Raw genomic sequence first — 19,620 nt, 5'->3', positions numbered from 1 at the left:
TACCGTAGATTTACGCCAAATCGATTGTATAAACTTTTTAACTGTCGTTTACAAAATTAACTTGTAAGATTATTTTATATTCAGTATTATTAAATAAATATTTAGTAGATAGGAATAGAAAAAAGACGGAGAATAAGGAAAAACTGAAAAAATAATGCTGATGATTAATATCAACTGAGCCTTATATGTAGGCAGAGATGAATAATAATAGGGATGATGACAAATTTTTTTTGCAGTGTCCGTCTTGAAGTTTTTTGTATAATAATGGATACGTATTTTTTAATTTGTCCCGCAAACATAAATATACCAAATTACAGTGAATGAAACTTACGCGTGACGTCACGATTGAGTATAAATTTTACCATATCGTTACGTCACAAGCCCCCTCTCCTAAACTTTAAAGCAGTTTATCTTTGTCAATTCTAGTATTCCTGAAAAAGGAAAAAATAAATGTCTCATACTTTTCAATTATCTAACTGAGGGACTAATGAGATTTTGTCTTTTTATACCCAGTCATCATCCCTATTGAAAAAGAAATATAGACATGTTGTTGATTCCCAGAGAAAGGAAACAGAGTGGGTAAGATTTATAAAGAAGACTTCTTCCGTCTAAAGGAACAGTAGGATATGAACTCGAAAAGAATAAAGTTAACATTTCCAGTGACGATACAATTTCTCATAACAAACAATTAGAGTAAAGCTTAACAACGTATCATCATTAGATAGCAGTTCCGTTTACATAGTTATCGCTACATGCGTACGCGCAGATACAGCGCATCAGTTTCCGTTTACAACTCCTGCGCACTCCGTAAACAATTATCACATTAAACAGAGAACAAAGAGTGCGATGTTTTTTGTGTGTCGATATTTTTAATGATCCATGCCTGTACTATGATATGTTGTCCCTCTTCCACTCTGTTTTAAAGCAGAGTGGCAGAGGGACAACTTATAATACTAGGTGCAGTGGTGTCTCTATCACAACAGCAAGTCTTCGTTTAAGAGTTTATGAAAAGTATCATGTATTAGGTACCTAATACGAGTATATGAAGGATTGCAACGAATTGCGATACACGGACACAGAAACGCGGATGACGTAGCACGCCGGTTCAGGTTTAGTCAGTAATAGTCTGACACTACCCATTTCCTCGCCCGAGGGAGTGGGTTTCTACGAGGATTACCCGATTTAGCAAAAAAAATAGGTACCTTATACGAATATATTTGAATATTAAATTTAACTACCATAACAAGAGGATATGTCGTTTTGTTAGCAAAAAAAGGATATCTCAATCTTAATTATGAAGTTCACACATACTGACTATCATAGATGTAATATGACTTAGAGAAGACTAGTCTGTCCTGAGGGTCTATCACCATGTCTTAGAATAATATTATTGTCGTCACTGAAGGGAGATGCCGTTCTATCCCGTGTATTGCGCCCTCACGCTTCCACGATGACCATAAGTGATGATAGAACCACTGAATCCAAAACGGCGAAATATTACTTTAAAATGGGACAGTAGTCCAACAGAGCCACTACCTCGAATTCGTTTAGAAATACCGTCAAAAAAATTAGTAAAAACTTTTGAATAAATATTAAAATAAATATACAAACCTTTTTGTATCTTTCGATTGGTATAAAAAATAACAATGGATTTTAATTTTAAACCCACCAATTATAACTTCAAATACCTACGACAAAAACAAGAAATAACCATCATCTGAACAATTTGAATATAGGTATTATAGGTAGGTACTGAATAAACGCATAATTTTAAAATATTAAATCATGCCTTAATCAGCCTTTGGTTATTATCTTTTGATTAGAAAAGTAAACATTATATGCTGTCTATAAAATGTCTATGTCAAGGTCTAATAAGGCGAAGCGCAGAACACAAAAAAAAACTTAGTGAATTGTGTAATTTTGAATCAACTTTATTTTTATCGTGTTTTAGTTTCCTGCTTCATTCCGGGAACGGGGCTTGACCAAATGGTTTTTGTTTGACTGTTTGTTTGGTTTCTCGTTGTCAGAAACTAACGCTTTTCTTAGTTTCTAAAAGGTGCAATAAAAAGTACAGTATTAAAAAAATTTAATTTATTTATTTAAACGCAAGTTTACGATGGACCCAACATTCTAATGGTTATGTGAAAAGGTAGTTGATTTCTAACTTAAAAAAAACCAAACCTATATACGCCTTTACTGCGTACAAAGACATGTAATCCGGTCAAAGTCTAACTTTTTAAATTTATTCGAGACATTGTTTTTTTAAATCACTTCGATATGCTACACACGCGAAATCAATTTCCAATTTAAGAAAACAGTTTTGTATAGGATTGGTCGAAGTTATTATAAATCTCCATAAAAGACGTTTACCATGCATATAATTTTCTTTTTGAGTCATCAAACATGCACACATGGATTTTTTCCGTAATCCTTTAAGAGCCAGACTTGCACTTTGTACAAATTTTGTAAAAACATACAAAGGCACATGTATAAATATAGCTAGCCATATGAGGATAGCCATAATAACAACAGTTCCATCCAATATTCTACTTATTTGGGTCTCTCATTGTCCTTCCCAATTAAAAAATCTTTACCACCATTGTTCTTAATAGACCTACAAAATATTACAACTTAAAAGGATTAAGGCCTAACGCCGTCAATTTATGAAAGGATTTAATTAACGCCTATCCAAACTTTTAGACGGATCTATTGTTTCTTATACAGAGTTTACAGTAACCGGGTTATCAGTTATTTACCTTCGTTTATCCAAAGCGAAGCCAGAAGTCTAAAAATGTATGAATTGTTTCGAATCAATACTCTGAGCGGTAAGGAAAATAAGTAATCTCTCTGATGACATCAAATCGTAAACTCTCAACATCAGAATTTCGAACCTCTTTGATATTTCTTTAGACGATATCGATATAATAATTTAATATGTTTAATAGTAACTCTACAAAGTTTTTAATTATTTTCAAATCGTTAACATTTCAAAATTTAATTTATTGTACTGACCCCACGCTTATCAAGCTTTACAGAAATTTAGCTTTATTTTCAGACATAATATTTGGAAAATTTGTAAGGGATAAGTAAACTTTAAATCGTTTACTAGGTTTTTTAGTTTAAGGTCCCAAGTCTAAGTTTATTAAGATTTTTTTGTCTAATAACTTATTTTAGTTTCATAATTATTTTAAACTGAAATCTACCTAAACGTAATTCATTTAATTATTTTACACTTAACAAATAAACAAGTCAATTCAACTGTAAGGGCACAATCTTTAAAGCATAATTTATGATGACGATAAAGGCCCTATAGCAATTGAACAAGAAAAATACATGTAATCTTACTTGACAATCTATTACATAGACATAGGTCATCAATTACTGCAAGCACCAACATTATAAAACGATCATTTTCTTATGTTACGTAAGCATACACTGATGTCTTAGATGGTATACAATGAATATGTTTGTTATGTAAAATGTTGAGTATAGTAATCATCTTTAAATGGTATAAAGTCCCCCGCAGCTCATGTATAATGCAATGCTAACATAGAAGTCGGAAGCAAATGTTGCCATGACTGAATATTATGATAAGTTTTTTTTTTAACTGTGGCTATGTGAAATGGAAATGTGATCAGTCTAGGAACATCAAAGATTCAAATTTTATTAAAGTGTACATTCAATTATTATATTAATTAGATAAGTATTATAAAAATAAAGTAATAAGTTGTATTTTAGAAATAAAACAGATAAATTAATGAGACGTCACAGTCGAAAAGAAGGATGATTCTCGTACATTTGATTTTTTCTATCTTATTGCGCCGTAACACGAGTTTTGCCTTTTTATCAAGCAATATTATAACATCTCACAAATAAAAGCTTTACTTCAGAATGTTGTCCTTAACATGTCTTTCAGACGTGTTCATATCGTTGTACAGTGACAAAGACAGAACGACACCGAAGGGTGACTTTTAACAAAGTAACATTATCAAAACGGCTTTAAAAACTCAGTAAGGTGTGAGCCAACCAGTTACTAAACTTATAAGTAAATAAACAATGCTGAATATACAAATAAAGGGTTGTGGCCAAGCAAACAGTGGCGTACGTTTAGTTAATTGTTACACGACATGTCAACAAAGACAAACAGCTATAAATAATTGCTTAACAAACAATCCTTGAGGTACTCTGACCATCATATTAGCTTTTCATTTAAGAAGCGAATTTAATCCTTCTGGGAAAGACAGAAGGTACACATTCGTGGAAGAACTTATAGAGGGATTACCAAAACCGCTTAAAGTAATTTTATTGCTATTGTGGAAAAGGAACTCCGCTCTATGCCATAATATAGTGCTCTATCATGCTGCCACATTTGCAAATTATTTTACAACATAGCAATAGGCCTCCAGAAAATATAATCATCGATGACTTTCACCTAAAAAGGATTTACCAAATCACATTAATCCCATAAATGCAAAAGTATGTGACGACTATGTTTGCATTTTGGTAACTTCGAATGACAGACAGACAGAGTTCTTGTAGTTATAACCGACACACAGGCGGGCAAAGCCAAGATCAAAAGCCGTTGATGGGAAGCCTAGAACACATCACAATTAGCCATCTACTACTGGGACTAAATAAATCCCTCAAGAGAGCGATCCCTTGAGACAGATGTATTGAAATTAATAATGTCTTTGTAGTGCTTTCAACATATTAATAGATTCAATGTCACAAATGACACTTGACACGTTGTGAAGTCAAGCCAAATCGAAAAAAAAGGAAAGTTGTCTTTACAATCAACTTTACAAGGACGTTAAGCATAACATTAATCTAAGTTTTAATCACCTACCTTTACATACAGTACTGAGTTATACACCAATAACGACTTTTGAATGCACAGATCTCCGAGTGGTTGAGGACCGCATTCACGTGATCCACGAATGCTTGTCCGGAGTCTTTGGGCACGTGACTTGAATGTTTGTTAAAACTCCAAGCGACACAAGGATTTCGGAGTCGATTTACAATAAAAAAAATGCTAGCTAAATAATAATAGCCAAAACGGCAATTATTTGTTTACAAAATTTACTAGTTACAAATCAAAATATTTGATTCGCACAAGCTACTCTCACGCATAAGTAAGGATTTATTTCATATCTGCCAAGTTGTCCTGATATCGAATACCAATTTCATTCTTACGCCGCAGGCCTTCTTCGTAAGCTCAGTCTTTATTCGATTACTTCCACAATGTTCCGGCAATCGTTTTTACATTTAACTTTACTGTATCCGGCGATCATATTACTTCGATCGTCAGCCTATTTCTCTCGTAGTTTTAGTAAATTAGGCTTTGACATTAATGGCGCATTAAAAGTATATTACCAGTCATTTAATAATGATCGTTAAAGAATATTAATTATTAGGAAGACGATACAGTATCTGTTCATTTGGAACTACAACTTATTAGAAACTAAACCGAATAACGTCGTACTGTTTTTGTGTCGTGTTTTATTAAAGTGTACGTGTTTTTATTATAATGGTCATGCATCACAACAAGTACCATGAGTTTGATGAATCAAGTGACAGTGATGACGAACTCCGTATAATCCGTCAATATAGGAACAGAAATCAGGTATTTAAATCAATCATCATATTTAAACAAAATCAGGTTTTAACTAGAAAAGAGAAATAATACTGGACTGTTCTACTCAATATTAGATTATAGTGATCAACATAATGATTATGAGGCAGCCTTGATTCAAATCCCGAAGCTGGTTTACTTGTATAACAACGGGGAAACGTTTATTTTTTTGTCTTAAAAAAATCTTTCATCTTTATAAAGCTACATTCTTTCGGAAGGACATAGGCGACAAGTAGAGCAGTGATGAGAAATGTCACTAAAAACGGGGAGAAATTATCACTTTTTGCGTGCTCTGCGCTAACGGTTAGACCTACGTAAAAATCGTGTATGACGGAATTGTTACTCTAAAACAGGTGAAAAGACGTGGGAACATTTGCCTCTTTACTTTTATGGAAATAAATTTTGTTTTAAAACAAAGCTTATAATCATACCTAACTGCTTAAGTAACGTGCAACAGCTAGTTATAGGTATATAACACCTGTATTTAAAAATGTAATTTGTATATTTATATTTTATATAAAGGCACTAATTGTTATGAATGCTTCCATCTCCACTTAAGGTGTAAATAGATGTGGCTGTTTGAATACAAAGAAACTTAAAAACATATTGTTTACATTTTAAATGTAAGTAAGACTGCTTACAAACAACCTTTGTTGTTTAAAATACAAATGGAATAAACCTCTTCGCAAATTAGAAGGCCTATGTAAAAAATACTGTTCTAGTATAAATGTACGAGTCTTCATTAATTTAAACTTTACTTCACAAAGCTTATTAGAAGTAACATCATAATTACAATTATGTCTGAAAAAAATCTGCCTAATTTAATTATGAGGTACCTATCACTGAGATTTCTTAAAACTGTTTGATTTAATTACATTTTGTAATTCATTTGGTTTGTAGGGGCAATGTGAAATTTCTAAAATCAAGTCATAGTTTCAAAAATCTAACAAAAATTATTTGGTGGCGTGCAAATTTTTTATTTTTATTTCTAATTCTTCTTTGAAAATTTTAAATACTTACAAACTATTAGGAAATGTTAACAATTTCTTTGTGCTAAATAAAAAAAGTAGTTAATAAATAACTTAGATACCATACAACAATATAATTTGACAACAAAACGGATAATTTCTGGAAGAGATTCGAACAAAGCCTCCTAGAAAAAAGTAATTTATTTTATGGACAAAAAATATCTCGATGTATTTTCTTAACTCCATCTAGTAATACTTATTCACAAGAACGAACACACAACCATTAATTCATTTAAAAGTACTTTGCTGGGAGATGACCCTTTATCCATTAATCAAATATCTAGAGATTGCATCGTAAGGTCAACTGTATACGGAATGTGTCACTGCATCTGACAGGCCATAACTAAATCCCTTCTAACAGATTTATGTTCAAACATTGAGAAACATGTGAACAAGTTTTGAACGTGTAAAACAAGACTCGTCTTTCAAATATTCTACGATCCCAACTTTACATTTTATTGCTATTACTTCTTAGAGAAAAGGGTTTTTTACCCTTAAGGTATTATTAAAACTAGTTCACTTATAATATGTATATGAAAAGCTATTGAACAATTATCATTCTCAGGTCAATTTAACCCACCTTTATAAATGCATACATTTCGTTGTGCATCACACAAGTGCTATTGTTCATAGTTGAATAAAAAATAAGTTAAGCTTGTAATATTTTATGACCTGGAAGCATGTGTACCAACCAGGATGTAAATGTTACACTTAATATGCACCATGCGTTCGAAGTGGACGTGAATTGAACTATAAGTGAGCGTGAAAAATATCAGAGATCTCCAAAAAGCGCCCTGCTAATGGGGTCATACCAAAAAAACCCAGAATAAACGGGAAGTACACAGTGAAGCAGGAAAAAATATAAATATACGCCTTAATATAAACGAAAAACCTTCTTTTTGAAGTTAGTTAAAGTACCCTCTAAGTGAGATTCCTAAAACACCTAGAACTCCGAATCATAAAGTTGTATAACTTTGAAACAATCATAAATACTTCGTGCTTACTAAAATTTACCTACATCGGACACGAACGCAACCTTCGCCATATTTTGGATCGCTTACCCAATTGAGTTGTGCTTTTATTTAGTAGTTTTCAAAAGTTCATCCAAGAAATGATCTTAGCAGTTTAATAATTAAACGAAAATATTAAAAAGAGTAGAAAGTTTAATTAATGTATTACAAAATATCAAACGCAATTTAACCAGTTTGTATGGTAAAATTCAAGCTAGGCGTTCCAGCAGTTATAATTAAAATAAAGCAACAACCGAGTTTTACGACAACCTAATTGTGTTTAGGTTCAGCCGCACGAAGCGTTGCCCGACATCAATTTAAACTTTACTCTTAGAAGTGTAACAAGTAAATGTCGCATTAAGTAGTTTACAGAGCTATTGTTACGAAAACATCAATGCGTGCTTAGATAACTAGTATGATATTCCAAGATGGGAGTGAATTTGAAACATACCCATTTACCTATGTAACTCAGTTTACAACCCCTGTTTTGTCATGGAGATAAGAGCCATTATTAGCCTGTATTGTTCCGTGTTAAGCATATGATTTATGCAAGAACTACAAAGAATACGTGACAAGTCTATTACATGTGTACCAGTACCCTCGATCCCATTGACAATGGTTCACTTTATTTATTCGTGTTTAGTCATTGTACTTTTGCTTCTCACGTACAGGAAATGAATTCACGGTGTAAATGAAAAACCACGTATTTGCTATTGTACTAGAATGTTTTGAAATGATAAAGTATGGATCAATATCAATTTTATGGCCTTTTATTTGGTTCTAAAATGTAAGTTTAATAAGTTTGGAAGACAAATGCGAAATAAGATAATTATAAAGTCAGGTAATAATACGGCTCGCCAAACAATGAAAATATGCAAATTTAATCTTACAACATCTGGTCCATACCGCAGTGCAGCAGTCTCGGTCAGTCATGCAGCCCTTACATCTATGTAAATATAATATTCTACCAGTGATACCATACAATACACGATTCAAAGTCTCTTTTCATTGGTACAACTGAATATATTATGTGAACTCGATGCGTCATGCCCCTACTTTTGTTCATATTATTTTCCTGATAGAAGTTTCGAGTCACAAACAGATAAACGTTCGTCTCCTTCATTAGTTCGAGTAGTTGTTATCAGAACGCATAAATACCTGACTGGCATTATAACGGGGCAAAGCCCTTGGCCCATTAACTGTCCGTGCCGTCACATTCCAAAAGTTGTTGTATTTTATGTCTGTTTTAAAATACCATCACAGAAATTCCACGAGAGCCCGATTGGAAAACGATTAACCGTGATCTGTCCATTTCCTACTGATAAAGTACATTTGCAGCTAGTAATGACGGTGAAATTTATCAAGGTACTATGACGCATATATTTAATGGCATCATGAGGAAAACTCTTTCGCAACGGTACAACTTTTGCTATCTATGACAAAGCAAAATCTACGGATTTAAATTCAGATATTAGAATTGCAATTCATGTACTGGGTGTATCAGTTGGGACAAGTATGACGAGTTCAAGAACCACAATTGAACATAAATACGTTGATAGAACATCGCTTGTTCACTATAATAACTCATTTCCTTCAATTGACTACAAATTGCTTCGAAGGACTGTTATCGAATATATCTCCATTTGCTTTCGTGACTAAATGTGAAATAGATAAAACAATGGACAGTATTTGGTCAAACAAATATCAACTGGATTCGATTTTAAAAGTTTTACCTGACAAATTAAATTGGACGGTGGATGTGTAGGTCCCTAAACCGGTGCTACGGCGTACCATGGTAAAAATGGGCAGAAGTTTTACTAATTTTACAGTATAAAATTATTGTTATTTCAGAAAGGGACAAATATTGTGATTCATTTCAAAATCAAAAACTGCTTGTCCGTGTAGCTTTCCCATCTTTTTTAATCCTGTGCTATCTCTTTTAATTGCTCTACATAGAATTAAATGATCTCAAATTCCAATAGTAACAAGATCGTTTTGCAACTCACATATTTTTAGGACTATAAATAATCATGTCGACTTAGTGACGTCACTAGCTAAATCGTCGTGTTGCTTAGATTTAACCTGCTGATACATCCTGTGTCTATGTGCCGTGTATCTGAGAGTACATCGTGCTCGCAGGCTGTTCCCTCGATTACCTGCTCGTACCTACTCTCTGCGCCATGTCAGCTCTCTTCGGTATTGAATTTCTTTCCGAGGCTTTTACAAACTTTGACTGAGTTGAAAGCGAACTTCGTGTATTTAATTACTCTTCCTGCATATAACGAAAAACTGTTTAAAAAGGAACAGATTACTTTTTTTACAGGTTCATTTAACTAATTTTATTTTTCTTTAAAGTATTATTTGTGTTAGTATTAAATGATCAAGTATCGTGATCAACACTAATTCTCTAGATGCTTGTGGCTTATGTACTTTAAACGGCAAAGGTCAAGTCTTAGGAAAATTACAGTGTGTGTGTCTTTTAAATAAGACATACAGATTAATACCGTATGCAAAACTAAACGTGTTGAAAATTCAGGTATGGCTCGCACGACCTGTATAGGTTTCCTGGGATAATAAGATTTGGGTAACAGATAGGAATATCTCTCGAAATATATCAGGAATGAGATCAGCCGTGACATAGGAGCACCCAGTTAGTTCACCCTAGTAACCTTATGAATAAATCTGTGTACATTACCACGGCACATTAGGGAGCGTATTTTCGTTTACTATTCTATAAATAAATCTTTTATGTTAATCTTTTCTTATGTTATTTGTATATGTATTATATCAGGCTGCTATAGAAAAAAAAAACTTGCTGATGTAACAGACAGTATAATAGATAGTATTCGTGTTATAAAAAAATACCTACAGAAAAGCATTCCAAAACTTTCTGCATACTAAAAAAACTTCAGAACTTAAACAAACAATCCAGGAAACTCCACGTACATCGTACAACTTGACTTGTAATGTTCTTGGAACAATAAATACTACCACAATTCCAGTAAAACCATGTTACACCATAAATTCTACTAAACTATCCTTACAGTGAGGACCAAGTTTTATTGTTGTTGCCATGTAACGAACACGGCGAGACTATCCCGTCATCTCAAAGACTTTCTCCTGCTACAGCAAAGCGCGCCCGTACGTGAAATCGACTTTATACATGCATATTTCGAGATCCCCGTAAGCGGACTATTTTTGGCCCGAGTGCAGAGCATTTTCGCGAAATAAGGCACGATAGTGTCACATTCTCGAAAGTTTACTGCTTGTATTGGCTGTTAAGATAAAAATACACGCTCAAATATAAAGTAAGAGCTTTTGACTATTTTTGTAATTAGCTAAAAATATGCAAGTGCGATTTCTGCTTGCGACACTGACCGACAGTGCAGTGTAAGCTAAAGGAAAAACAAATTGAGAATATGATGGTTGCCGACTGTCTCATTATGAGGCACGGGATGATGGTTCATATAGATATGTCAGCAAGCTCTGTGGTAAGGAAGAAACATAGGTGGGTTATTCAGTAAAAGTCTGATTTTCCATCGAAAAAAAAAAGAATGAGGGTTCACATTAGCTGTTCGCCAAATACCCTCCGATTTTATTATTTAGTAGAGTATGTTATTATTAATATTTTTTATTGTTCTGCCGTAATTAATAAATCTCATTGTAATTACTTAAAACTTTTTTTACTATGGAAATACTATAAATTATTCCGATATTTTCTTAGGTTTCGGAATCCTGGAATGATATATTTACTTAAATTTAAATCACCTACAGCGAGCTTTAGATAAAGTCTTTATTGCACAGCGTGCATTGATAAACAAAATTGTTTGCTTGTAACATAATTTCCATCGGCTACGCGCGCCGATAAACTGCCTATCAGAACACCATCTATCTTTTTATAAAGGGTTCCATCAACATTTCGATTGGCTGAAATTGGGCCGCAATTCCATGGGCTATTAAGTTTAACATCATAACGCACTAGCGTGCTATCAGCGGGCTATCATTGATAAACGCTTAACAACACAATGATAAGTAGACCGGACAAGCATCGTTGGAAAGTTTCGCCGACTATAATACCCAAATCCATGTTTGAAGAGATTAACTTTGTACGTCAGGTAGATTACCATGCACTATGTAGTCATGAGTAACAGCTCAATTAACTGGAATTTTATATTAAGCATCTTTTTTACTTTGTACAATAAACAAAATTCAAATTCAAAGTTATTTGGTAGCAAAACAAGTAGGTATTTTGTAAAAAAGAATATAGCAAAAAAATATGGAACTGGAAAATCAGAAATCATCGAACTAAAGAATCCTGCTGCTGACCTCAAATTACTTACCTATTGTATTTTGCGGACCTTGGCTAGTTTTACTAAACATTTTCAGTCAATTCTAAACATAATTTATACCTTTTTGGACTACCTAGTGGGCTGGCTTAAAAGCCAATAACATAAAGCTAACAAGTGCGCAAAACTGGTATAGTAAAATAACATTGGGTTCGTGAAAGGTTTGTTAAAGCGTCCCTGTGTGTACGCTGGGTAATATAAAATTAAAGTAACCGCATCGGTCGGCACACTCCGCCCCGCGTGGCCCGCCCGATAAACAATACCGAAAACATAGGTAATTAAGTTTGATCATCGGAAATTAACGAGGTGACTGGTACAAACACTAATGGGAATACATTTGATTTGTTCATTTAGATGTTATATTATTTTTTAATCTAAGAGAGAGTCATTCGGAAGATTGAAATCTCGAATTACGACTCTCGAAGCAAGGTGTATTTTACGTTTTACTGTGTGATATATTACGATAGAAGCTTTTCTTAGAATATTTTGTATTAGAAGCTGTCTAACGTGATTCTACGTGCAAACCAAAAAAGTCTCTATATTTTTGAGAAATACTAAAAACAATGTGTTGTGTAATGCCTCACCCTGCTTTCGGTGGTCGTAAAAACTTATCCCCTAAATTACTCCTTGAATATCATGCAGGGAAAAAAGCTGCCAGATGACCCATAGGATGTTTTCACATAACAAAACCCTTAAAAACTAAATATATAAACTTCTACGCCAACTTCGTTTTTCCATAAGCGGTAGAGAATAGAAAATCACGAACCTATTTATAACTTATAGTGCAGTGGTGATTTGATACTTACGTTTTTTGACGCTGTCCGTTTTTTGACGAATTGTAAATGTATGTTATTTTTATTAAACAATTTTTTTTAATTATGCTATGCAAGTTTAGTTTGGTAATGAAATATAAAATAAGTTGGTATATGTAACACTATTATCATAAAGAAATTAAGAAACGTGGTATCATTGATTTGGGAACCTTTTTTTGCCACATTCACCAAGGTGACTTAAACCAACAAACGTTTATCTTACAATGAGTCACTATCATTCGGGATTTCCGCAAATTTTATAGCATATTAACGACTCCTTTAATTGACTCCGTATATATTGAGCAAAGTCGTAAAGTCTTTGTGAGTTATAGTCAAAACTTATATGCCTTTTTACGGATTATTCAGGCTATATCTTCTTCACAAAAGAATACAAAGTCTGGATAATCCTATCCAATACATGTAAAATCCTTTTTACGAGTTTGGAATTGAATATTTTTTTTAAGCAAAAACAAAAGAAAGATTTTTAGAACAATACTTTTTCGCCTTTCTGCACACTTAAATTGTGATTACAGTAGCTCTACGAGATCAAGATCTTATTTTAATGATGAAATATTATTGATATACATTTTTCCCAACTCAGAATATTTTATTTTTATTTAAAACTCAGAAACTCCTGCAAAGTGGATAATATTCCTAAACCCATTGGAAATTAAAAAAAAAGGATGGTGCGTATTTCAAGATGTCGTAGCTTCAAGTCTTGCTGAAATAGATTATTATTTTTTCCTCTGAATTTTTTGCATTTGCATTTGTACCTGTGTTTTAAAAGAAAAAATCAACCTCTTTTTTCCGTGATCTATATCAATTTATAGTGACAAGTATGCGTCTACTTCCTCCATCCCTCATAAATGTCACAAACCGGTAGACAGACGGTATCATTTCTAATTTCACATCACATTTCCTTATCCTACGATGTTTGGTATTCCGATGACATCAGATAAGATATCAGTAACATTGAATTGTTGAATTAACATTGCCGACAGCGCGGCAGTCATGGCCGTCGCAGGCTGGCATTATTAATCGTCCCTAGCCATGCATACTGTACCAAAACACATGTCGAACGTTCTTTTGTTATTTATAACGAATTTAATAACTATATTTTTCCACGTTATGGAAAAAATCTTTTGATATAAGTATCTTCAATATGGCCAAGGATTCCGCATTTGAATAAATTGCTCATCATAACTCAGCATTATGGGAGTTTTTTAGTCATGTAATTCCAGTCAAGTTACCTTTATGCCCAAACTTTTCATTTACAGGCTAAGACAAAAGATCTCAATATATTTCTACAAGAACAAAGCGCTTTCTTCGATAGCCAAATAATAATAAAGTGCCAATAACATAAATACACAACGAAAACAATTGACGATGTTTGAATGTAAATGCTAGCGGTATAATTATATCACGTTCGTATTGTATATCTAACTGTCAAGTTGAGTACCATTTATACTGAAATATGTTAGTGAGAAAGGGGTCATAAATAAATACCGCCGAAGTCTCTTAGGACGTAATGAAAGCCTTCACATGCAAATGTTATTGTATCAGCGAGCGATAAGCGATACAAATGACCGATCGCACACATCATTGACATTGAAATCGATATTAAACCTCGCTTTTATTGCTATTTCATTCATCACGCCAATCGGAAACATCAATATTATGTGATTTGAGACTGTTTTATTTGGTATATTGTTGCCAGCTTATTGTCTTACGGAATTTTGGACTTGTTTATCAACTCTAGGAGTGCTGAGGGTTTATGAAGGATCGCAACGTAATGTATTGCCATACACCGACATAGAAGCGCGGATGACGTAGCTGGGCGGTTCACGTTAATCAGTAAAAAAATAAAATTAGATTTTAAGTCTGGTGACCAAAAGTATTTTCAAAGACTAACAATAATGAATTCGGGAATACTACGTCTATCTGCACGTTTAATTAAGATGCTTAAAATAGAAAGATTAACTACAGACTTTTACGTTTTAGCCAGCGTCTGCATAGTATCAAAACGACTATCTTGTAGACCTAAATAAGATTGCCTACACGTAAGCTGTGGACACATTAATTTAGCTATTCGCGCATTCGGCGTTTTATAAATTAAATACGCGAGAAACTAATTCGTTTTGTATAAATTAATTAGGACTGTCAATCACGTCAAACTTTGTAAAATGAAATACAAAGACTATAAAAACAATTAATTAAAGGAAAAGGGTACGTTGTAGGCCCTTGATCATTTCTTTGCATATAATTTAGTTACGTCCTAAGTCCTAAGAAGTTTATTCTACTTTAGGCAACAATTGCCAGCGCAAATTAATCTAAGTTGATATAACTGGGAAAATGCTGAATTTCGCGTCTTTTTCTCTGAGTTACTTTAGATACTTGGATGTGTGTCGTAAAAGAGAATTGCAGAGTGTCTCAGATACCATAATTTACTGTAGATTTATAGGCCAAGTGGAACTAAAGGCAACTTTTATCCTTTTTTATTGTAGTTAAAAGACTGTTTAGAATTAAAAAATAGAAGGGAACATTTATTCCGTTCATTGGCACAAAAATTGCTAATTTTCTTACCCTTCTGTTGTGGTAAAAAGAATTTATAATTTCATTCAATTACACAAAAGTGACGTATACCGCGGTAGACCGAAACCAAATGTTTTTTATCACCTGCAGCTTGTTTGACCAGTCTGTGGAGTGCGTACACGTAATATTTAAAAGAAACATTAATTCAAACGTTTAACATTCCGAAACATCGTGTGACTCACCTGGTGGGCAATTATCTACACTTGTAATACAATAGGCTTGCTAATTGCCAGCTCTTTACTTATTACACTTTACAATGAGATCTAGAGATTTCGTCGCTAATTACTCATTATAATGAAGTGACAAGTAACGTAGATGTTAATATTCTCAGCAATATCTGTGTTATAGTTAAATCTAGATATATCTCTGGCAATTTGGTAAGAAACTTGTCATCAAGGTAATATTTCAGTCCAATTAGTTAGACGTCTTTGAAAACGAATATTTATGAGAACTGTCTCCATTGTAAGGAACCACAGACTGTCGTAGTTGCCTTAGTACCTGTTGCTCTCTTGGCGTTCATTGACATCGTGATCGTGACGTAAGAATTAAATCTTGGGTATACTTAGTACGCACCTACTTATTTACTACACAACTACTTAACCAATTACTTAATCCTTGTATTGTACCTAGGATTTTCTCTAAGAATTTAACTTGTATACTGCTAGACTTGGACTCAATTTGCTAGTTTCGTAATTTTAGACTTCTTGTAAGTGCAATTTACTTCAACGTGGTCTTTCCCCTTCCTATCTTAACCGTGGTTTCTTAACGTCAACTTTCTGCGGATTAATAAAGATTGATATTTTAATATAACATTGTACACAGACTGCTTCTTACAAAGGCATTTCTAGGGGTTTCGTAGACGAGACTGATCGATTATCGTGGAACATTCCAGTAGATACCATGAGGGTTTCCGAACAGACTCCTCATATAAAATATTTATTTTTCTCTCCATCACATGTAACAACGTAACATTTGCATTTAGTAAGTACTCGTAGGTTTACAACATTATCGATGCCAGATTTTCTATTAAGACATCACAGGTGTTGACAATTACATAACGTCACTGACATGATGGTATGATGTCAACTAAACGGGTACATAAACAAATGAACATCTGTCGGTTTTATGCGTGCCTGCGGGCTTTTCCGCTTATAGATGTAAGCTTAGCATTTTTAGCTTCAATTTTGAATAACTTTACCAGCTTTTTTGTTAAGTCACTTTCATGAATTCATAGGGATCTCGACTCAGAGTAATACGGCTTCCTCGACATAAAAATAGATTGTATTATATTGTGGGCCAAAGACCTTTTATTCAAAAAGCCATCACAAAAATATGTCATAAATGGGTGAATTTCCCGGACCCAAAAATTGCGTGGCATCGATGAAATCGGTACTAAAAAGCATTGTTATAATGTTCTAACATTTTTTTTTAGGTAGATGACATAAAAATCTATCTGTAGCACTAAATATTTTATTAATATAATTAATAGGTTTTCCAAAAAAAAAAGTTAAACCACATAATCTTTCATCGCCGTGTTTGTCCACGACTCACCTTGATGTATTAAAGTCATCATTGATCAAAAATGTATCGTTATTTATATTAAAACTTAGTTTTATTTGGTTCGTGAATAGTTAGAGTATTGACTCGGAATACATTTATTCAAATATTTACACAATACAACGTATGGTTAATAAAAAACCATTTGTCCCAGAACTACCTTTCATCACCATGTCCTAAACATATTTGAGAATATTGCATATTCTAACGTTTTGCGTCGCTCCCGTTTTGCGTTAAACGTTGCATATAAGTAACGTCGAAAGGCTAGACAAGGAACGACGTGTGTACGTGCCTGCGTTTTCGAGCTATAATTAAAAGTATTCAATTTTTTTGGTACTGGACATTTTTTCTTTCATCGCCGTGGATAGGTCTAACTTCTATTTCAATAAGTTTTTAATCTCGATTGAGCATTCAATACAATGCCATTTATATTTAGCTTATTTGTAAAGTGTTCATTACTGTGAATTATTACCAGTTTTTTAGTAAATTGAATTATACCCCTTGATTTTCATCGCCGTGCTCTCATTTCCGTGGTTTCCGTGGACAAAATTTGCTATGGCAATGAAAAAAAATACACGGGAATGAAAAAAATATCATCGCCGTGCCTTGTAAAACAGTTTCCTTTCATTGCCGTGGCCACGTGTTTCATTTCCGTGACTTATGTTTGTTTCGCCACTAGACAGGAATGTATCTATTTATAGTTATATTATAAAAATAATATCATGTGTGACTGGATTTTTACACATTATATTCTATTATTATTGCGTATAAATTAATAGTATTTATTTTTGTTTCAATGATTAACTTTATCATTTAAATATTCTTGTACACTATAATAACATTTCATTGCCATGGACGCCTGTTTCATTGCCGTGCATGCATGTTTCATCGCCGTGGCACGGAATTTTCAATCTTGTATATCTCGTTAGTTTTTTAAGCTATCTGCTAGATATTAAGCAAAACTGCATATCTGATCGAAAACTTGAGAAAACACTATTTTTTATTGTTCTAAAGTTGAAGAATAAAAAATCCACGGAAATGAAGATTTTTTTGGACCTGTTGAAATTCACCCAAATGTTTAAAAAACATAATAAATTTAATTTAGTTGGGATTAACAACCATGCTATATAATAATACGCTCTCGCCCACGTCAGTAAAAAGCTATTAGCTGACTAAAGACAAGGCTTCAAAGGCTGAAAGGCTCTTAAAGAAAATTATGTTGTCTTTGAATTCAAGAGCAAAACGGCCGATATGAGATGAGAAAGAAAAGCAAACTTACTAAAAATGAAATCAGCTGATGAAGTCTCCGAACCTCGGGGAACTATCGGGAACGGGAGTAAAGAAAAAGACGTTGTGGACATTACGACATTTATTGTGAGACAAGACAACCGCGGTTGCTCCGCAACCTGCAAACACGGACGACTTGTCCACAGTTAATCTATCCAGTTACATCACAATATAATTTGACAACATTGTTAATTTTAAGAATGCACAAAATATAAGTTTGCATAAAATAATATTAAATTATAAATTCTTGTACCTCCCTTTCCTTTCAATAAATAAGTCCTCCGAGTTCCCTTATCAAGCAACGTTTAAAATTGGAAATGTTAAACACAATATATAAACGAGGAATCCCTTAGGATAATATTAGATATCTGCTGATGGCAGTCGATCCTCGCTCTACCCACCGAAGCACTCAATTATGAATGTATTCACGATGTCGAACAACGCACAATACCGCAGGGGCTTTCTTTGACTTTGACCAGGTTCTGCATTTACCCGGTATTGTATTGTTCCATTCACTATACATTTCGACGCCTTACAACATCTTGTTATTGTGATATAACTAAATAGTAAACCTTAGTGATTTACGCGACACTGTGGAAATATATTTCCGTTTTATTACCTAGGTACCTGTTTTTTGTTCGCACAAATTCGTTCAGCATTAATCGTACTAACAAGAAGTAAATCTTTCTTAATCCAACGGCTTTCAGTGTTGTTTGTAAACAATGAACTGCAAAAACAGAGTCAGTTATTCGCGTGTTTTATGAGATGGTAATCGGTAAAACGTTTTTTACAGATAGGGCCACTAACAGAGTCAAGATGGCCACTGGGAGGTGCAAGAGGTCCACAAGGCAACAACATCGCTATACAAGTCACTCCACCCGATGGCGAAGAAGATAAGTTCGTGCCAGCGCTGCGCATGCGCCGAAAACGGAGCACGCCGCTCAGCGCGCTGCCCGGAATCACAGATGGACTGATTAATTTACCAAGTAAGACTATCGAATTTTGATGCCCTTTATTTCTACATATTTCAAGCAATTGCAACACCCATAGAAAATTAGTATATTGAAATTAACAGATCCATTGTAGCCCTAAATGATAAGCCCCCTTTTACGTAGACCCCCCCCCCCCACAGCCCCAAACCTTCTTTTTTTTCTTTCTTATGTTGTTTTTGTACTTGAAGTTTTCTAGAAATTATTTATAGAGCAAAACAACGTTTATACGAAAAGAGGTTATCAATCGTTTTTACCGCCGTGAAATATGCTGTGTGAATCTGATTTCTATTTTTCTTGGACTACTTAACTTTTCTACTTAGTAAACAAATTGCTTTTGTCAGCATACCCTTTATGATTTATAGGG

The 19,620-nt window shown here is 33.7% G+C and overlaps 1 protein-coding gene across 1 annotated transcript in view; it reads left to right on the top strand.

Moving 5' to 3' along the window:
* Window positions 1–19,620, top strand: part of LOC113501255 (bcl-2-related ovarian killer protein homolog A-like) — a 33,578-nt gene that overhangs the window by 9,515 nt on the left and 4,443 nt on the right. The window contains exon 2 of the mRNA XM_026882337.1: window positions 19,058–19,250. Coding sequence (XP_026738138.1) covers window positions 19,181–19,250 — 70 coding nt within the window. The 5' untranslated portion in view covers window positions 19,058–19,180. The remainder of the gene's footprint in view (window positions 1–19,057; window positions 19,251–19,620) is intronic.

The sequence above is a fragment of the Trichoplusia ni genome, chromosome 15 (assembly GCF_003590095.1).
Source record: "Trichoplusia ni isolate ovarian cell line Hi5 chromosome 15, tn1, whole genome shotgun sequence".
Taxonomy (NCBI): domain Eukaryota; kingdom Metazoa; phylum Arthropoda; class Insecta; order Lepidoptera; family Noctuidae; genus Trichoplusia; species Trichoplusia ni.
The sequence above is the reverse complement of the archived record's forward strand: the minus strand, read 5'-3'. Positions and strand labels throughout refer to the sequence as shown.